Raw genomic sequence first — 20,582 nt, forward strand, 5'->3', positions numbered from 1 at the left:
ACGAGATTTACTTCAATGGCATATAGGATGCTAACTACCGTAGGGCCCAGAGGCAGCCCTGCCTGATTTCTGGGTGACAATCTCCATTTCACTCGCGAGAGAGCTAGTCAGGGCACCAACATCAGTCACAACATTGACCAAGTCGTACCCCAAATCGGCATATTTCTTTGCCTGCTTTCCATTTCCACAGTAGATTCCAGCCTTCTTGCCTGCCTTGTGCGCTGAATCCAGAACCTTCTCAATGGCTTGTTCTAATTCAGGGGCAAAAGTACTACCCAAAACTGGGTGGCCGATACCATTGCCCAGGTCAAAAGGTCCGACAAATAACAAATCGAGTCCTTCGACGGCGGCGATGGAATTGACATTCTCAAAAGCCTCTCTCGTCTCAATCTGAACTGAGAGCAGAAGATTGGCATTGGCCTCAGTCAAGTACTGAGTGGCTGATACATCCCTGCCAAACCTGTCCATGGGGAAAGGCGATCCGAAACCTCGCTTCCCTTGTGGTGGGAATCGGCAAGCCTCAACGAAGGCCTTTGTGTCTTCCACTGTTCGCACGAGAGGAGCGAGGACTCCATGTGCGCCTGCGTCTAGGGCACCTATGAAAAATTTGAGAAATTGTTAAGTGGGCTAGTGATATCCAGTCTGCTTGACATACGTTTAATCATCCAAGATTGGAAATCGGGCACACGAACAATTGGGCTCACCCCATATGACGTTATAGCGGGGACAGCTTCGTGCATTGCGGCGTCTGCGAGGAATGTTAGTATGGAATTCTGAACAAGGGCAAAAACGCCGACCATCGATATTTCCATGTTCACAGTCCACCAAAACCCAATCGTATCCAGCTCGTGCTAGAGTGCGGGACATGTTGCTGCCGGGCAATAGCTGCCACACTCCCAAAGCGAGGTCGCCCTTGTCGAGTACTGCCTTTACGCGGTTTAGACCTTGCATTGTTGATTTGGTATAGGTGAGTTGTTTGGAAATTGGATCAAAATAGATGAAGTTCACCTATACCGGACCCGACGTCATTATCTTCAAGAGATAATATCCGGATCGTCACATCCCGAGGGGCAAAATCTCGGCTTATCTCCGTTGATCACGCGGGGCATTTCAACGTGATTCGACACCAAATGACTCGGGAAGTGTCTCCCGAATGCACTCCGCATTTTTCAGGGCACAAATGGGAAGCCCTCCATATATAATCCATCATCACCCCTCAAATCCATGGAACGTTTATCCCGCACTACCCCAATATATCGTGCATCTATAACATATATAACACCATGGCGTGTTCCGATAAGAAGTCCTCCTGTGAGGGCTGTTCATGCAGCAATGACACCCAACCCCAATCTATCAACATCGAGGACTGTATAAGTGAGCTGCAGGCCCTGCGTCGACGAAATCAGGAGCTAGAAACGCGCATGAAAGTCACAAGCGATGCAGATAATGCCAAAGTCCCCGTCAAACAACCGGGACGAACACTTCGTTCGTCCTCATGGTTCGACTGCCGCAGCAATCCCGGTATGACAGCTATCTACATGGAGCGGTATTTCAACTACGGTATCACCAAAGAAGAGCTCATGTCTGGTAAGCCGATGATTGGAATTGCTCAGACGGGCTCGGATATCGCGCCGTGCAATCGCCATCACATTGAGCTCTCCAAACGTGTTCGTGAGGGTATCCGGACTGCTGGAGGTATTCCATTTGAGTTCCCCACACATCCTATTCAAGAGACCTCAAGACGGCCTACTGCGACACTTGACCGTAATCTGGCGTATCTTGGCTTGGTGGAGATCTTGACGGGATATTTCCTTGATGGTGTTGTATTGCTTACCGGGTGTGATAAGACAACCCCGGCTTGTTTGATGGCTGCCGCTACTATGGTGGGTACCAGATCTGGGAGACTTCTAGATCTATGCTGATTTTCTTTTAGAATATCCCTGCTATCTGTATGAACGTGGGGCCTATGCTCAACGGTTACTCCAAGGAAACTTTGACTGGAGCAGGCACTGTATTGTGGCATGGGCGAGAACTTTTCGCCACGGGTGACATTGACGAACATGAGTTTATGGACTACATCGCCCGAGGGTAAGAGATTTCTGAAGCCCCTGTAAATGACCCCAGAACCTAATCCAAACCCTAGAACTCCATCAGTCGGCCACTGCAATACAATGGGAACTGCCTCTACGATGAATGCCCTCGCAGAGTCCTTAGGAATGGCGCTCCCCGGGTCAGCCGCCATCCCGGCTGCCTACCGCCACAGAGCCCAATGTGCCTATGAAACAGGAAAACGGATCGTGGAAATGGTAGAGGAAGACCTGAAGCCGTGCGATCTCATGACGCGTGAGGCCTTCGAGAACGCTATTGTATCCAACGCCGCAATCGGCGGAAGCACGAATGCTCCTATCCATATCAACGCTATCGCGCAGCACGCAGGCGTAGAGGTGTCCATGGATGATTGGGATACCCTCGGATCTACCATCCCATTACTGCTAAATATGCAGCCTTCGGGGGAATATCTCGGCGAAGAATATTACCGTGCTGGAGGACTGCCGGCTATTATGGCTGAGCTATTAGACCAGGGCAAGCTGAATGGCGATGTGCTCACTTGCAATGGCAAAACTATTGCCGAGAATGTCTCTGGGAAGCATACATGGGATCGGCGTGTCATCAAGCCATACGACGATCCATTGATGAAAGATGCCGGATTCGCCCATCTGAAGGGTAATCTCTTCGACTCTGCAATCATGAAGACTTGTGTTATTTCACCCGCATTCCGGAAGCGATATCTCTCCAACCCCGATGATCCAGAGGCATTTGAAGGATCTGTTGTGGTATTTGACGGCCCTGAAGACTACGAACATCGTCTGGAGAACACTCCATACATCGATGAGAAGACCATCCTTGTTATGCGCGGCGTTGGCCCAATCGGGTATCCTGGAGCAGCAGAGGTCGTCAACATGCATCCACCAGGCCGACTCTTGAAAGAGGGTATTGATGGACTATTCTGCATCGGCGATGGCAGACAATCAGGAACATCTGCATCACCTTCTATTTTGAATGCTAGCCCCGAGGCCGCAGCTGGAGGCAATCTTGCTATTTTGAAAGACGGGGATAGACTTCGCATTGACTTGCGCAAACGGCGGGTTGATATGCTCATTACCGATGATGAGATCAAACAAAGAAGGAAAGCATTGGGTACCGAAGGATATTCCGCTGTCCCGAGTGGTACTCCCTGGCAGGAGATCTTCCGCCAGGAAACTGACCAGCTAAGCAATGGCATGGTGCTACGAAAGGCAGTCAAATACCAGCGACTAGCCCAAGAGGGTCAGCCACTGCGCCATAATCATTGATAGTTATGGGGCACTTCAGACAATGTTGTTGGGCAGTCGCCTAGGTCTTCACTTGGTAGGACAACTTTGACCACCACATGCATAGAACTATCACAGACCTACCTATCTACGTTGTAAACGGCGGACCTGTGAATTACTGTATAGGGTTAGTTTTGCCTTTTTAGGTTTAGCTCCCTAATACCCTGTCACGTAACCGTCTTCGCTGCCGCGTTGCAGCCTCATCCATTTTGGGAAGTTAGGGCTTAGGGCTGAATTGTGATCTGGGAGCGTTCCAACTTCCCCAATATATTCTGAAATGGTGGAGACTGATCCACCTGGCGAATTTGGTCAATGAAATACAAATTGAATCTCCGACGTTAAAATGGGGAACTAATAACACTGGTAACCCCACTTGACTGGCCCCGGTAGTTCTTATATAAACCTGCTTGTGCTGTAATTCAAATGTTCAGAGAATGCCACATCCATGCCAAACACAGGTTGGAGACAGGGAATCTTGCGGTAGTGCTAGTATATAACCTATAGTAGGCAGCTATATTATTACTATATCTATACCCTTAGGGTCACTAGCTAATGAGCCACTTCTTATAGACTCCTGACAATAAATTCTAGGTAGTAAAACTGAAAGCCTACCTATTCGTGGAGCCCCGTTATTATTTTCGAACATTTTGAAGCACTGAACGTTTCGAAGAACTGATATCGACATATGTATATAGCTTCACAACTCTCTTATTTCTAACAGAGTAGATAAAGGTATCATCCTGAATTCGGCCGTAGTTTCTAGGCGGCATTATACAGTAATAACAGTATATCCCGTCTGGTTTATATATGGCTCATGCTTAGGTGCTTAGGAGCGAGAGTAGATGGCTACTGTTATTTTGGGTTCAAGGAGGCTGATATATCATCCAGTGCCTTTGAACAAGTACCCCGGCTCCGCTGTCCTAGCGAGGAGGAGAAGTTGATATAAACCAGTCTAGTACCTGTATCCTATATAACTATCTTAATCGGTTAGACCGGTACACTGAGACGAGAATTTAAGAGAGCATAAGAGGGCCTAAGGAACCTTGATGTAATATGGACTGTGTATGAATATTGGACGTTCTTGGGTCTATTCATGACGAGTACAGCCAAGATCAGATCCGTGATTAGAAGTGAGGCATGTTATATGTGAAGGAATTGTGACAGTAATGTGAAGGAATTGTGAAAGTAATGTGAAGGCAACATGAGATGAAACTAAGACCGACTGTCAGCTCCACCCATGTCTCGTCCTCCTCATGGCAGCTTTCTTTCTCTTTACGTTCCTCACTCTTCGCTACAGCTCTCTCATTTTTCTTTACTGTTCTTATTCCACCTTCCATCCACTCACATTGTGGTTCCTATTTCTCTTCCCAACTTCAAACCGTTGCAAACCATGCTGAAGTTTAACTTCAAGCTTTTCTTGACCCTTTTCCTTCTGCTGGTAAGTGAAATTGACTGCGACCTATTAGTGCCCGACGAACATGCCATATCCTGAGTGAGGGCGCTCGAGACCAGAGGAGACACCTGTCTCTGATGAGGCCAAATACCCTGTCCTCCCCGACAGTCCACTGGTCTGAATGAGGGATGAGGCACCTGTCTCCTCTCCAGTGAGGTCGAATACCTTGACTCCCCCAGACAACCCCCCACACCAGGGTATCGACCTTGGACGGGACATCTGTCTCGGTGGAGGGCTCAACTGGTTCTGGAACGTACCAGACAAGGAGCCTCTCGAGGGGAGGATCAAAAGGCTCGAGGATGACTTCCGTACGTTGAAGGAAACGAGGTCCTTGGACTTGAAAAACGTAGAGAACGATATTCAGAGCGATCGTTCTCGGATTAAGAGGCTGGAGACCTCGCATTCCGGACTGAAGGAGGACAAAAGGGCCCTCCATAAGAGGGTCACCACCCTGAAAGAGACCCTTGAGCATAAAGTCAAGGTGGAGGTTGGGGAGGGGATTTTGCGCCAGCGCCGACAGCCTGGCAAGGAGTGGTCAATGGATGAGATCGGCGGTGGGGAGGGCAGCGTAAATTGCAGTATAATTATCGGAATGGAGAACCAGATGTCCAGCAGTGGACTTGCAATAATCACTTCTACGAGTAGCTCATTATAGATTCACACCTCCGCAACAGACTTGGCAGTGGGTTATCCTAGTTTGAAATCAACCCGTTCTATGTAAACTTTAGGCTGTGAGCCCCATTATTCTCTAGAGGTTCGGGTTATATGTTTGATTGACTCGGACAGCCACTCACATGGGATTGAGTTGCAAGTAAAGGAGGGCAAGGAAAGAAGGAGAAAGCTCTCGATTTGAATGTGGGCTAATGGATACAAATATGGGCTATTCTGTCGGTCCGAGCTAGAAAGAGGGATAAGGAGATGTGAACACAAACCAGAGTTTATTCCAGTTTGCCCTTATGGCGCGGCGGCGGCACCAGCGGCCCTGTCTGGCTTATTGGGTATGCCAGACTCTCCATGGGTCCCCGAGGATAGTATAGGGTCCATGGATCTCCAGGAAATGTGGTATTCTCCATCACAGCTTTGTATTTCCGAGCTCGTAGAAATGAAAGATTGTAAGAAGAAAGAGCTTCGGCCGACCATTTCTTTGCGACGGTGGTTTCAAACGAGTGCCGAGCACTTGTATATGAGATTCTTGTATCCAACGAGAGTCGTTTCCGCTCTCGAGGCCGGAATACGTGGACTTTCCATTGTGGATCATCTGGGCTAAGACCTGGGCCCAAGTTGATCCACCTCGTGATAACTATAGCGAGATCACCTTGACCGCATTCAACAAGTTGAAGCTCGTAATCCGTGTTGCAGTTTTTGCAAGTCGCGGCAATATGACAGTCTGTTGGTTCCTTTCCGGCAATATAGGACTTGACTATCGATGTCAATAATGTTGAGTGCGAGATATGTCCGCAGACGTAGAAGATCTGAGAGGAGCCACGTAATGTATCAGAGCAAAATAGATGAAGCTGCTTGCGAGCAACTAACTTAATACCTTGCATTCGTAGGCATAAGTTATGAACTTCGAACTGAGTCGGCCCTCCCGGGTATCCTGGCTGTCGCAGCTCTGTCGTTCTTCTAGAATACGGTGTTTCCCCTGAGTGTATTGGTGTCTTTGGAAATGCCGATGGCTCTGAGTGTGTGGATGCCATCGGAAGCCTTCCTTTACCCGGACATATTTGTGCTTCAGTTGAGAACAACGTACGTGACTCATCGTATTCTTTCACCTCGGTATACGATAACGACTCGGTAGTGATACCAAATCTTGGACCGTGGTAGAACCTTTGCATAGCGAGTTGAAGATGCACAAAGTAGAAACGGTAGCGGCCATAGAATTCAAACTGAAGTAGCTGCAAAGCGAGCCGAGATGAAACTTGTTTCCCATCCTCCACACAAGGGAGGTAGTAAAACCATCTAAATGGCGGTTGGAGAGTCACGGAGGATTGTTCAGACCTATCATATTTGTGCAGGACAAGACAACAATAGCAAACGAGGTGGTTAGGTAAATCACGCCCAATTCTATGAAGGAGGGGTAGCTTGCCCCTTCCTCTGGGCGTTCGGAGCCGCTCCCTTCGACATTTGAGTGTTGAGAAAAGTCGTGAATTGGTTAACGAAAGACAGTAGATATCTTCGCGGGACAGCAGATCTGATATTGATGACAAAATCTCCACAGGGAGACCATCCAAGGAGAATTGTTGTTTTTTGCCGATGCAGTAAGAGATAGCATCGCGAATAGACCGAATGACCTGCATGGTGACAAGCGGAAGTATTTGGTCGGGTATTGTTCCGCAAGAGAAGGTTCTGGAAGACTGTGCCCAAAAGTCGATGTGAAAGGTTGGGTTTCTTCAAAGCGATCCAACGATTGTGGATGGGATGTGAAATTGAGGGACCAGATTCTACTGCACTATGAGGAATTTCGAGAGAGGCTTCGAGATTGGTTGGGAATAAACAAGCAAAGAGCACAGAGTAGAAGATATATGTAAAACAACGTTAGAATATGATGGATTGAAGTGTATAGAAGGTCCGACTCAAAATAAGGTAATTCCTATTTAGGCTTAGTACAAACCACCCCCGTATATCCATCGACGAGGTAGGTGCAGAGAGGCCAGGGTCATTTATAGATTGATCATTACACTACTTTTCCACGCTGATTGGGAGGATATGGAAATTATAGGGATTTATACGGCGGGAACTGGCTTAAACGCCTAGAATTGGATGAATGTGGAGATTTGTATAGTGGAAATAGCTTCATCTTTTTTTACCTTTTTAAGGAGTTCATAATGACCACATAATTGTGTCTTTTTCAATGTCTTTTAATTCCCCCGGGTCTGCCCTAAAATCTGACTCAGTTAAGGCATCAACTCTCAAAGGTCAGGCATTCCACGGCTCTCCGTTATGCCTTCCGAACTGAATCTAAACTGAATCTGAATTGAATCTATAGTGTATAGTATAGAAATAGTAAATGATGGCATACTTAGTCGCCCATACCCGAGTCCGGGTCGATCTTTCCCAAGGTTTTAACAGAGAGTAAGCTAACTTTCTGATATACTATTCCAGGCAATAATTTCGATCCACTCTCACTTCACAAGTACCATTGTTGAATCTATAGTTACTTTATATAGTATTTTTATAAATGAATACTGTTGAGCAACCTGTTACTATGCGGGGAGAAAGCAGAGGAAGAATTATTAATTGATTAAACTAGAAATGTAGGGGGTTATATACCCTGCTAAAACCATCTAAACTCTACTCGATTATAGTAGTAAAACACTTATAGTAAACAAGCTAACAAATAGGGCTTAGTCTGTAGTAAACATATATATATGTATAGGAGATTGTTTAACAAATAGTATTTATTACGATATTAATTTTTTAACACCGGGCTCTTTATACTCCTAAGTCTTAAGTCTTGACTCTTGATTTCTTACTATCTTACTATTTTACTAACTGAATCTGAACTGAATCTGAACTGAATCTGAACTGAATCTAAACTGAATCTAAACTGAATCTAAACTGAATCTAAACTGAATCTAAACTGAATCTAAACTGAATCTAAACTGAATCTAAACTGAATCTAAACTAAATCTAAATTGAATTGAATCTATAAAGTATATAATATAGAAATAGTAAATGCTTCTAGAAGGTTTAGTCGCCCGTAGACCTCGTCGTCGTCTTCTGCGTCCGTTACTACCCGTGGTTTCCAGCCCGATATTATCCATCTATTCTATATCATAATAGCAGAGGAAAGTGTCGAGGTGCTTAAGTATATTGGGTTTATACCAGATGTTGCTAGACTGGTCTATAACCGATATTGCAACCGCTTAAGTCTAACCCAAAATCCCGACGACCTAATGGCGTATATCTCCGGGCATCTCGCCTCTCCTAACCTGCGACAATACGATAACATGGGCCACTAAGAAGCACTCGCTCATATTAGTCTTACTCGTTAGATTTAAGAAGCAATCACGGACCCAAGATTCTCACACATCTTCGGTACCTAGACTCTCGCTTACTAGGCCAAAGATACTGTTGAAACCAATTATACCGCTCTTCTTAGTTAGTAGCAACTACTTCGAAGTCATGCAAACCAGCGTATGGCTTATCTAAAAAAACACAAGCGGCCTAGACATAAGCCTAGCCAACCTAAACAAGGCCTATCCCAGCAGCAATCTATAATAGCAACGATCACCATGACACATCAAGGAAAGAGTATATCTAGACATACAGGAGAGAGGAAATGCCTCACCCGAAATTCGACTATCTCTAGTAACCTAGGCAAGCTGATATTATCAGGGGCCCTATATATGCTACTATCAGCACACAGATAGTCCGCATCCGTAAAGAAAACGTCCAAAGTCGTATTAGTGAGGACCACGTCATACGGTTGCTATCTGGGAAAAAGGCCTCTCAGTAGGTATTTATTCAAGGCGATACGATCAATCGGTTAGCAGAACAAATTCGAGGGAAGATATACTTTATCGTTTTCGAAGCCGCAGCGCGTTCTTCTATAACCACGGCCTAGGACAACCACTTCCTTCATCACTTTGACTATAGCCGCTTTTCGGGTCCTTCTTTATTTATCTGTTGGTATGTTTTATCTTGCCAAAATTACCCCCTATTGTGAAAATTTATAACGTTCGTATGGCTTCCCCCTAAACTTCCGTGGTTTACGATGTCTGCCCATATCGCTGGTCAAGCCACCTTCCTCTTTGCTAGCTGGTCCACAGATGGCCATTCCTCCTATTATTCCATCAGCTGTATTTTAGTCCATTTTCTCTTGCTACTTTGCTTGAGGAAACCGAAACCTATCTTTAATTTCGAATCGAACTTGGCTTATACCCTGCTTGCAAGTCCCTTTCCCTGGAATTGAACTTGGTTTTATTACATCTCTACATTTCGTGCAACATGTGCCGTTGCCTGTAAGACCCTCTCCGCCTCACGAAGAAGCTCTTCCCTACACATTGGACCCTTTAAATATTAGGAACCGGTCTTGTTGGCTCCGTAAGACAGATGGTTCATATTTCAAAAGCAAGAAACCGCATGGAAAATTCAAAGTTCCACCGGAAACGCTAAGCTTGTATGTAGGGAGAACGGATTCGATGATGGTTAAGAAGAGTCAACTGGAATTCTCAACTTGTGTATAGTAAGTAGGTACACTGAATAAGCACAGCATTAGAAGACGAAGATACCGAAGAAAAAAGCATTAGCCGTTGACCAACCAAAGAAGTACATCACTAGAGACCAAATGGATACGTTTCGCCCTTTCCAAGCGGCGTGTCGGGCTGGATGACTTCCAAAGGTTTAACGGCCTGGGTCCTATCAAACCAGACATAACCATCAAACTGTTTGTGAAGGAGGGTTTGCGAGTAATGGGAGACGCGCTCGGTATCAGGGCGGTAGATGACACCAATGAAACGCTGCAGGCGTTGCTCAGCAGCGATCGCGGAGCGCAGAGAGGGATCTATGCGATCCTGACGCAGGTCGAGCACGAAACGTGGTACCCCAGTATCATGGGCCACAATCTCCCAACTGTCTTCCCGGGATGGACGGACGGACATGACCTCCATATCATCGTCCCACTCATGGGCCGCTGCAACGGTGCCGGTGTGCGTTCCGCATCCAAGAATGGTCACATTCTCACGTCCCAGTCGCTCACGACATAGTTGTCCGATGTTGAGCTCCTGGCGACGGAAGCCCATGCTTGTATAGCGTGCATCTCCGACGTGGGAATTATGTGCCCACACAATGGCTTTCTCTCCTTGATTGTGCTGTAACAGACGTTCCAAAGTTTCAAACATGTGCGTGTCGCGCAGGTTCCATGAGCTTGCTGAACTGTAGTACATTGATTTGTAATACTTCTCCGCGTCACGAACCAAGTGAGCATTCTGTTCGCCGCTGTGGTATTCATCGCCATCCCGCGAGCTGATGTATTCAAGCCGTCGCTCCAAAAGTTCTCCAAGCATCTTCATCACCGGGCGTTCACAGTCTTCCATGCCTCGAAGGGAGGCCAGACCATACGAAGTGGGATCATCGACCCAAGGCTCTAGACATCCATACCGCTGGCGAGCTTGCTTGCTTGCCTGTGGGTCTACTCGGTCCAAATAATCGATCACAGCACCGATCGAGGCACCCATGCTATACAGGTCCAGCCCGTAGAACCCGGCTCTTTGCTCGGGTGGGAGGGACTGGTTTCGATCACGCATCCATTCAGCTAACTGTTGCATCTCGGAATTCCTCCACATCCAGGTGGGAAATCGATTGAATGGTTCGTATCCTTTCGCAGTTCCTCCGATTTGCGCCTTGGGGCCTGGGCGCAAGCGTACGTATCGGTCGATCGCCTCTGCATCCGGCCAGTCCGCTTCAACTGCGACCATGGTGTAGCCGTGTCGCTCAATGAGTCGCTTTGTGATCTCGGCGCGCGCAGAATAGAACTCAGATGTTCCATGACTGCCATCTCCTAGAAGAATCACTTGGCTTCCCGCAAAAGTATCGAAGTGGGATGCGAAGCTCTTGTCCTCGATTGCAGGCAGAGGCTGCACTGCTGAATTGAAAAGCTCCTGTAGTTGAGGCATCTTTTTTGTGGTTCGAAAAATAGACGCCAAGCGCATGGACGGTCAAGCTATGGTTGGGATATCGGATATCTTCACGCAGAATATCTCAAGTAGATAAAACATGTCGAGTGCAGAAATTCCGGAGATTACACACGGCATTTCTATTCCCTGCTTTCATCAATACAACATATGCGCTTTGGTTGGTGGGAGTTTTCCCAGCGAATTATTGACATCCCGGTAGCTAAACAGTCACTATGACTTCACCATCGAAGGCAAACCACAAATGCTTCGGTTCTGACGATAGTGGAATAAATAACACCCGAGAATGAAAATCTATAACAAATGCGGTCGTGTAGGTTGCTATGGTTCAAGCAGAACACTGCTAGAAAAGCAATCATTCATCCTGTTTCCAAGGTACATACCTCGAGAATGGCTCTCCCAATCAGCAGTCCATCACCGCGCCTAGACCGCTTTGGACAAGCCATGGAATCTCTTTACGGGAGTTTCAGCAACATTGAAGACCCAAAGACCTGGACTCCACCACCAAGATCAGGCGGTCACCGCGGGCGATACCTATGGACAGATGCCTTCGGGGTTGTCAACTTTCTCACAATGCACGGCGAGTATAAGCGAGCTGGTAATGACACCGCTGGCGACGATCGTTATCTGGTGCTGGCTGCTCGTCTGATTGAGACTGTCCATGATGTTCTGGGTAGAAATCGAGACGGCCGCTCAAGACTGCGAGGAGCAACAGACGCCAATCCGTTAAGCGGGGGATTGAGGATCGGCAAGACAGATGCTCGCGGTCCAGATGGTGATGGACAATATCATCATTATCTAACGGTTTGGATGTTTGCATTGAACAGGATGGCCAAAGCATCGGGGGATTTGAAGTACAACAGGCAAGCCATAGAGCTGGCAAAAGCGATACACCCAAAGTTTTTTGTTGATCGCGCGGCAGCTCGACCGAGAATGATATGGAAAATGAACATGGATCTATCAGAGCCAATGGTCAAGTCAGAGGGTAACCTTGATCCGATTGATGGCTTTGTTGTTTTCCGACTCCTGCAAGATACAGCCATGGAAGCAGGTGATGGTGCTTTCTTGGTCGAGGAGATCGACGACTATAGACGCACGATGGAGCGCAAAGGGGAACACTTTGTTTCAAGTGATCCTCTGGATTTGGGCATGACTTTATGGACGGCACATTGGTTTTCTGCGCAAGAGCGCTGGGCTGCTGACCTGGCAGGGAAATGCTTCGAGCAAATATGTCAGTCGCCATTGTGTCAATCCCCGTGACAACAGCATAGGACAGTAAGAATCAAGCTGACTGATGATTCTAGACAATTTGTTCGAGATCAATCAATACTTGGAGCGCAACATCCGATTTCGGTTGGCCTTTCGCGAATTTGGGACCTGCATGGGCATCCAATGCCAGTCGGAGGTGAACGCGGAAAAAGAACGCACAGTTGATTTGAAATGCTACTCCGATGCCATCATTGCCGCTTGGGATCCATACATGCAGCTAGCCATATCCGATGATCTGACACCAGAGGACTTGAGACCTATCACGCGGGTAATGTATGCGTCGGCGTTGATTCCAGGGGGGTAAGTTAAAAGAGTCCCCTATGATGAGTTCAATATTTTGACACATCAACCTCAGCATTTCAAGCTGGATTCCTGGGACAGGAACCAACACCAACATCTTAGCAATGAACAAAATCACATGGGATATAATGTCAAGAAAGGGATGAACAGCTTCCTATCTGATAACTCTACGATGTATACAATATCCATGAACATGTTTGACAGTAGAATGCCTGAAGGCAGCCAAAGCATGAAATGTACAGGCGACTTTTTCATGTATAACCAGGAATTTCAACGTCTGGATAAAGACGACTCGAGCACTTCACCATGCCCAAAAACAATGCAATCTATCATTATCGTTCGGTATATTCACAGCTGCTGAGAATAAGATCTCGCAGATAAAACGGAGGTCTATACTCCTGGAAGTCCAACCACGTCCCTCAATGGTGCTATCCGTCTTGGAAGAATATAGATGACATACACAGCACTCAAAGCAATGGACAGACCAGACCACTAAATGAATGGTTAGCCAATAGAAACGTTTATCGTGGTAGGGTTTTGCCGAAGAATGCACTCACCTTTTCCAACCAAGTGTGAAACCAAATCGCGGTCATGAAGAGCATCCACCAGCCAAGGCCAACAACACCCCAAACAAGACGGAGTGACCACGTTCTCGCGAACCCGCCAGTCCCGGTTGAATCGATTACCGTAGTACTATCGGCATCACTGGCTTTGCGTTCACGTCCCGCGTCCCCAGTGGGATCAGAATGTGACAAACATGCGGGTGCGCGTGCGCTAGCCCCGACAGCCTCAAAGGCGAGGAGTCCTGTAGCCAGAACCAGCATCAACACGTGTCCACTGATATCGTGTCCACCCCTCCATGCACCGCCAGCGGTTTTGCACGTGGCTGCTGTGAATAGTGTTTCTAGGGAGGTTGGGCTACTCTGTCCAGCGGCCATCTTCCCGGCTTCCTCAATAGCCCGTTCGCATTTGCCGCCCGTGGCCACGAAACCACGATCAATGATTGCCGGCCCGAAGAACCATTGTGTTGCAAGATACCATACTGTTGTCGCGAGTGCGTAGCGTAAAATAGCTTGTAGAATGCGACGGAAACGTGCTTCTTGCTGTGAGGAGGATTCCCGGCGAGATGAAGAGTAGAGGGGTTGGAATATGAGGAGCGAAACAAAGGCGACTGTGGTCCATAGCCATCCGATCTTTACGAAGTAGACATTGAAGATATTATTTTTTCGGGCGAAGTAGTTGACGGGGCTTTCGGATAGGTGCAGGTCTGTAGCCAGGGATGGGGCTAGAGGGCTTGCGGGCTGTGGAGAAGAGCCGGACAAATGTCTGGAATGTTGTGCTGTTGGGGAGATTGCTGAGTACAAAGACCCGAGTAATAATGTCGCAGGGTATATGAGAAGAACAGTCGAGAGGAGGGTGACAGGTCGCGCGGTGGCTGTGGCCATGGTCGTAAGCATAGGGCGAGATTCGAGTAAAGGGAAATAAACTGGTATATTATGAGATACGAAATGAGGATTCACCAACACATTCCAATATGACCACAGAGCATAGTTGTTGCAATTGGGAAGGTTGAAGCAGGATAGGTTGGCGATGACCTGGACAGATGACATCAGGGTTTGCCTGCCGAGGCTGCTGCATGAATGCCTCAGGCGTCAAACGAATATCAACTTCCAAGGTTCTTCTCTTCAATTTGAATCACCGGATATTTACAACATATATAATAAAACCTCATAAGAAGGACATAAACATGTAATGATGTATATGCGACTAATGATGTATATCCAACTGCTTACTTGTTTTCAATCCAAACTACACCACTTGCCGATATATATCTGTTGACTTCAACAAAGACTATAACTACGTAGATCAACATTAAAAAAAAAAAAAAAAAAAAAAAAATGAATATTGCACTATCACTGCTAGTAGCCCTACCGAGTGCAGAGTGCGGAAATACCGCGCAGGAATGATGGTCAATTGCAAAACATTGGGACTCGTAGATGTTGAGCACGTAAGTAATAATAGAGCATTCACGCCACAACGAATTGATAGGAAGGTCAAAAAAGTGCCATATCCATCACCGAGAAAAGTACATGCGTATGCTGTTCACAGGTAAAGACAACGCTTTCCGGAACTTCGATTTATTGTCATCGACTTAGATTTATCTCGTTAAGCTGCGATACGCAAAGGACCTCGTCTGGGCTAAATGTCCTGCTTGGGAGTTGTTCAACGCACAAGCAGATCTTCGGTGCTTTGCGTTGGAGCAGTTTACCTCGAAGTAGGACTTTGCTGCTTTGAATCTGGGTCGTTTTCCTGCTGCTTGGTAGGTGGCAATGTAAGAACCTTAACTCTGTATATTGGAAACACTGTATACGTATGTCGAATCTCACAATTGCTCAATGTCAGACATGGATATAGATCTATATAAGCTTTGAATGCCCTTCACTTTTGTAGTGGACCTCTATCCAACTGTGGGGTATTTAACGAGCCCTGGATATCAAAGAATTCAAGTGAAACCGAACAAAAACCAAATGCGTCAACTTTCATCATAAAAAAATTCCCCTATGGGACCTTTAACCGAGAGCCTGCATGGCCAACTCGACACTAGGGAGAGGGGTTAGCTGCAATCCTAGAAACACAAGCATCATGTGGGAGCAAAATAAAGGGCAAACATACGTCAGGAATGTTCCGGCAGAAACAGGCATGGCTCTCAGCAGAGTAGGGCCAATGCCCTTCCAGAAACCACCAAGACCCTCAATGGCATAGGTCTTCTTGAAGCAGTCGCGCATGGTGCTGTACTTTTGCTGCGCGCCGAATCCATCGGTCTGCATCTTACTCTTGATAACATCGAACGGGTAGCTGGAGAGCCAAAGGACCTCACCAGCCAGACCACCGTAAATGGCAATCTTTGCCTTAGAGAGATCTTCGCGCTTGACATTGTTACGCTTGGCATCCTGGTTCATCATGAATTCAAAGGCCATGAACCAAGCACCGTAAGCCTGAGCCTCACGGATGAGAGTAACTGCCTGACCGCGGTAAATACCGCGGAGGGTACCGCCCTGTGAGGCCAGCTTGCTTACGCAGTCGATAGGGCCCGAGTATAGACGGCCGGCGCCGTGGGGCTGTGCCTGCAAGCGAATACGCACATGCTCAATTGGGCCTGACAGTACTGAGTTGGTGATACCGGCGAATGAACCGGCCAAGTAGTATTGGGTGTAAGAAAGGGCTGAGTCGGCGTACTTCTTCTTGTTCATATCTTCCAAGCGGCGACGCGCTTCATGGTAGGCACCAAATTGGACAGACACCTGGATTGGTTGGTTAGAGGAGTTGTCTATAGTGGACCTTGGCCGCGGGGGTAACTCACGCATGCACCGATACCGATAAGCGGGGTTAGTGTGCCCTTATAGAAGGCCGAGGGACCTTCGTTCTTGAAGATCTGGGTTGCGCACTCTAGCGCACTCTTGTACTGAGTGGTAGTTTGCAGGCGCACCTTGACAATGTCTGCCGAGTTGTTAACCAATGCCTCCTGAGATGTGCTTTAAGCAGACCACATACCAAAGGGTTGACCTAGTTTCTTGTTAGCAATTGCTTTGATTTTTCATGTTTGAATATTTCCCCAAGAAAGCACCACTCATGGCAATATTCTCATCTCATGGTGTCCATGGCTTTCCCCCGGAATTCAAACAAAGTAGGGTGTGCACACATACCGAGGAGAACCTGGGCCATTCCACCTGCTGCGCCCGCGGCCAAATCCTTGATGGTGCGGAGGGCACCACCACCCTTATCCAAACTGTCAATTACCTCGGTCTCCATGTTTCAAAGAATTTAATTGCAATGACCAAAAGTATAGACAGGGACAAAATCCGGAGACTCCAGACTTTATATCCAACCCGCTTATCGCTAAGGCGCCATCTGCGCTCTGATTCGACGAGAATGCCGAATCACATGACTTTACCGGCGGACATTTTACATAAACATTTTGATACCCGCAGCTGACCTAAGCGGTGACATAAGCTCTTCCTCTCGAACTTCTGGAAAGGGAAAAAAGTTGACGGATCCCAGATGTGGATAGACTAATGAATGATGCATCCTCGGCCAGTCTGCAGGGTAAGTCCGCAGTTTTGAAGTGTTGCGACAGTATCTAACTAAAACTACAGCTATCGCGTCGGGCTGAGTGGTCGAATTCAGCCTACCGAACACCCACTCTAACAGCTCTCACGCTTCGACGGACCTTACAGTTATCCGCGACGCGTTGGAACTCGTCGGATCCATCGAGTGGGAATGATGATGGCACTGCTTCAAATACAGCGCCGGTGAAGCCCAAATTCGGCAGCCGATGGGGCCCTAAACAACATACGCCATCGGCGGGCTTAAGTTTCGCAGAACAAGCGATGCGCCAAACCCTTGTCGCCAATAGTCAACCGCCGCCGCCGCCGCTAGCACCTGCACCACCACAACGGAGGCGGGAACAGTCAAATCAACAATTCAACTCAGGGCAATCAAACCAGCAGAATAAACCGTACGTGCGGCGCGTGCCCCCTCGGGATAATCAAGATGTCTACATGAAATGGCCTAGAGGAACGTCACGGAATCAGGAGAGGACCCCGTCCACCCAAGAGCAGAATCCGTTTAAAAAAGAGAATGCAGATAGCCACATGAGGTGGCCCAAAGGAACCTCACGGAATCAACAAAGGAATCCGTCTATCCGAGGAACAAAACCGACATTTGAAGAAGAAAACCCGTTCGCCCCTGAAAAGACACAAAACAGATACCAGGGCCAAACTAGGGACCATCCGATGGCCCGCGACGACTGGAATTGCCCTCAGTGTATGAAACATGTTTTTGCTACAAAGCAAGTGTGTCCGTTCTGCAAAACCTCTCGACCCGACGACGCCCAGCCAAAGTTCCGAATAACCAGAGAGTATAGCGATTCTCCCAGACCTTCCCAGTCCAGACAGTCCCGATCCCCTTCTGAGTACGATAGAAAGTTCCAGCGGTTAGGGGATTCGGTTTTGTCTGAGCTGGAACAAGACGTCCAGCCGAGTACAACGGAAACCACTGGGCGCCATCCAAAGGAATCTGACCGACCCCAAACAAAGCAGGAGGCAGAAGATTTCAAGAAGAACCAATGGTCTTGGGATATGTCTGCACTGGAGCAGCTAGAAGACCTAGAAACACAAGAACAGCCGCCGCCGAAGCCTATGAAGCGCCGTGATGGACGTAAGGGACGTCAGAGTGAGTCTGATGAGGCCGACTTTGACTCGGAAGATCGCGAGCGTCTCCGCACAGAGCGGAGACGCCAGCAGAAAGAAAGGGACGCCCAAAGGGCTGCAAAGAAGGCCGCCGCGCCGGCAGCACCAGCTCCTCTTTACCTTCCCGAATTCATCAGTGTTAGCAACCTAGCCGATGTCGTTGGCGTGCGGCCGGCCCAGTTTGTGCAGCGAATGGAGGAGATGGGATTCGAGGAAATCACGTACAGGGATATTCTCGATGCAGAAACTGCCGGATTGGTGGCAGCCGAGTTCAACTACGAGGCCATCTTCGACAGCGGCAAGGAAGATCTATACGCTGCCCCTGAACCAGAGGACACATCTGATCTGCCATCTCGGCCACCCGTGGTCACCATTATGGGTCACGTTGATCACGGCAAGACCACAATCTTGGATTGGCTGCGCAAGTCATCTGTGGCAGCTTCTGAACATGGTGGTATCACCCAGCATATTGGTGCATTCTCCGTAATGATGCCTTCCGGGAAAGCCATTACCTTCCTTGATACCCCTGGTCATTCTGCATTCTTGGAAATGCGCCGCCGAGGTGCCGACGTGACCGACATTGTGGTGCTTGTGGTTGCCGCGGATGACAGTGTCAAGCCGCAAACTATCGAGGCAATTAAGCACGCCACCCAAGCCAATGTCCCTGTCATTGTCGCCATCAGCAAAATTGACAAGGAGGGGAGCAACCCTGACCGAGTTAAGGGTGACCTTTCTGTCCATGGTATCCACGTGGAAGACTATGGAGGTGAAGTTCAGGCTATCGGTGTCAGCGGCAAGACCGGACAAGGAATGGTTGAACTGGAAGAAGCCGTTATCGCGCTCTCGGAATTGCTTGACCACCGCGCAGCTACCACCTGCAACGTTGAAGGCTGGGTCATTGAGGCCTCTACAAAGTCTTATGGCCGTGTAGCATCCGTTCTAATTCGACGTGGAACCCTGCGGCCGGGCGATATCATAGTTGCCGGTACTGCATGGGCTCGTGTCCGCACCCTCCGTAATGAAGCCGGTGTAACCATCGGCGAAGCCACGCCTGGAATGCCCGTCGAAATCGATGGTTGGAGAGAGCAGCCGGGTGCTGGCACCGAGCTCCTACAGGCACCGACTGAGCAGAAAGCCAAGGACGTCGTGGATTACCGCTTGGAGAAGTCTGATACCCAGAAGATGGGTGTCGATATCGTTGCCATCAATGAGGCTCGTCGTGAAGTTCTCGAGAAGCGTAGGCGCGATAAGGAAGAGGAAGAAATAACGAAGGAAGTCGAACCAACGGGTCCCAAGTCGGTCAATTTCGTCCTGAAGGGCGATGTGGACGGTTCCGTGGAGGCGGTCTTAAACTCCGTTGCAGCAGTCGGTAACAACGAAGTCTTTGCCAATATCATCCGTTCGGGAGTTGGTCCTGTCAGTGAATTCGATATCGAACATGCTGGCAGTGCCAAGGGCAAGATCATCTCGTTCAACCAGGTTATCGATCCTAATATCATGCGTATTGCAGAGACCGAGGGCGTCGAAATTCTGGACCACAACATCATTTACAAACTCATTGATGACATCAAAGCCATTCTCAGTGAAAAACTGCCTCCATCGGTCACTATGCGTGTGACCGGAGAAGCTGAGATCCAGCAGGTGTTCGAGATCACTATCAAGGGACGTGAAAAGACGGCTATTGCTGGAAGTCGTGTTCGTAACGGCCTGATCCACAAAACTCGCAAGGTCAGAGTGCTTCGCGGTGAGGAGATAATCTATGATGGTAAGTATATCACAAGCAGCTCAACACAAGTAACTTGTAAGGTTGGACCAAACTAACTTTCCACAACAGGCACGATGGCTTCCCTCAAGAACGTGAAGAAAGATGTCATCGAAATGCGCAAAGACACAGAATGTGGTATCGCCTTCGAAAACTGGACAGATTTCGCACCTGGTGACCATATCCAGTGCTACGAAGAGATCTCTGAGAAGCGTTATCTGTGATATCTCAGACAACTCCTTGATCTCAAGATCTGTGCGGTCGTGATGACCGCTTGTAATATTTGTTTGGGTCATCTAACACTCTCCATTCCCCTCATGATCTTCATTCAAATTTTGTATTATATTTTCCGTTTTCTCTCGACATGGTTGACTTGCATTCAGGGTCTCGGCGTTGGTGCATCCCTATTTACCAGGGGCCGGAAGAAAAGCATACAATCAATGTAATCAGGAAAGGTGCTGCTGTTTCAGCGCAGGTGTGTGTATATGTTAAAATATCATGGCCAAATGGCCACATTATCATTCATTTCTTTCTTTAAAGAAT

The 20,582-nt window shown here is 47.9% G+C and overlaps 9 protein-coding genes across 9 annotated transcripts; 4 read left to right on the forward strand and 5 right to left on the reverse strand.

The window, feature by feature from the left end:
- Nucleotides 1–30: 30 nt before the first annotated feature.
- On the reverse strand, nt 31–951 carry N7516_004927 (HpcH/HpaI aldolase family protein; the record flags this gene model as incomplete). Its single annotated transcript, XM_057217647.1, has 3 exons — nt 31–596; nt 656–748; nt 798–951. The coding sequence occupies 3 exons, from the start codon at nt 949–951 to the stop codon at nt 31–33; spliced, it is 813 nt and encodes a 270-aa protein (XP_057079530.1).
- A 332-nt stretch (nt 952–1,283) lies between these two features.
- On the forward strand, nt 1,284–3,353 carry N7516_004928 (IlvD/Edd family dehydratase; the record flags this gene model as incomplete). The annotated part of the gene is made up of 3 exons (XM_057217648.1): nt 1,284–1,883; nt 1,934–2,088; nt 2,144–3,353. 3 exons carry the CDS (start codon nt 1,284–1,286, stop codon nt 3,351–3,353), a joined length of 1,965 nt encoding a protein of 654 aa, XP_057079531.1.
- A 1,592-nt stretch (nt 3,354–4,945) lies between these two features.
- On the forward strand, nt 4,946–5,479 carry N7516_004929 (uncharacterized protein; the record flags this gene model as incomplete). The annotated part of the gene is made up of 1 exon (XM_057217649.1): nt 4,946–5,479. One exon carries the CDS (start codon nt 4,946–4,948, stop codon nt 5,477–5,479), a length of 534 nt encoding a protein of 177 aa, XP_057079532.1.
- Nucleotides 5,480–5,762: 283 nt separating this feature from the next.
- Nucleotides 5,763–7,121, reverse strand: N7516_004930 (uncharacterized protein; the record flags this gene model as incomplete). Its single annotated transcript, XM_057217650.1, has 1 exon — nt 5,763–7,121. The coding sequence occupies one exon, from the start codon at nt 7,119–7,121 to the stop codon at nt 5,763–5,765; it is 1,359 nt and encodes a 452-aa protein (XP_057079533.1).
- A 2,982-nt stretch (nt 7,122–10,103) lies between these two features.
- On the reverse strand, nt 10,104–11,441 carry N7516_004931 (putative erythromycin esterase; the record flags this gene model as incomplete). Its single annotated transcript, XM_057217651.1, has 1 exon — nt 10,104–11,441. One exon carries the CDS (start codon nt 11,439–11,441, stop codon nt 10,104–10,106), a length of 1,338 nt encoding a protein of 445 aa, XP_057079534.1.
- Nucleotides 11,442–11,849: 408 nt separating this feature from the next.
- Nucleotides 11,850–13,174, forward strand: N7516_004932 (uncharacterized protein; the record flags this gene model as incomplete). Its single annotated transcript, XM_057217652.1, has 3 exons — nt 11,850–12,690; nt 12,764–13,028; nt 13,084–13,174. The coding sequence occupies 3 exons, from the start codon at nt 11,850–11,852 to the stop codon at nt 13,172–13,174; spliced, it is 1,197 nt and encodes a 398-aa protein (XP_057079535.1).
- Nucleotides 13,175–13,370: 196 nt separating this feature from the next.
- Nucleotides 13,371–14,638, reverse strand: N7516_004933 (putative inositol phospholipid biosynthesis protein Scs3; the record flags this gene model as incomplete). Its single annotated transcript, XM_057217653.1, has 2 exons — nt 13,371–13,520; nt 13,586–14,638. The coding sequence occupies 2 exons, from the start codon at nt 14,636–14,638 to the stop codon at nt 13,419–13,421; spliced, it is 1,155 nt and encodes a 384-aa protein (XP_057079536.1). The 3' UTR covers nt 13,371–13,418.
- A 960-nt stretch (nt 14,639–15,598) lies between these two features.
- Nucleotides 15,599–16,838, reverse strand: N7516_004934 (uncharacterized protein; the record flags this gene model as incomplete). The annotated part of the gene is made up of 5 exons (XM_057217654.1): nt 15,599–15,629; nt 15,702–16,330; nt 16,390–16,526; nt 16,581–16,592; nt 16,733–16,838. The coding sequence occupies 5 exons, from the start codon at nt 16,836–16,838 to the stop codon at nt 15,599–15,601; spliced, it is 915 nt and encodes a 304-aa protein (XP_057079537.1).
- A 267-nt stretch (nt 16,839–17,105) lies between these two features.
- On the forward strand, nt 17,106–20,263 carry N7516_004935 (translation initiation factor 2; the record flags this gene model as incomplete). Its single annotated transcript, XM_057217655.1, has 3 exons — nt 17,106–17,132; nt 17,183–20,042; nt 20,112–20,263. The coding sequence occupies 3 exons, from the start codon at nt 17,106–17,108 to the stop codon at nt 20,261–20,263; spliced, it is 3,039 nt and encodes a 1,012-aa protein (XP_057079538.1).
- Nucleotides 20,264–20,582: the final 319 nt, after the last annotated feature.

This window comes from Penicillium verrucosum, assembly GCF_028828655.1.
Source record: "Penicillium verrucosum strain IBT 35672 chromosome Unknown utg000001l_segment0_segment0, whole genome shotgun sequence".
NCBI classification, from domain to species: domain Eukaryota; kingdom Fungi; phylum Ascomycota; class Eurotiomycetes; order Eurotiales; family Aspergillaceae; genus Penicillium; species Penicillium verrucosum.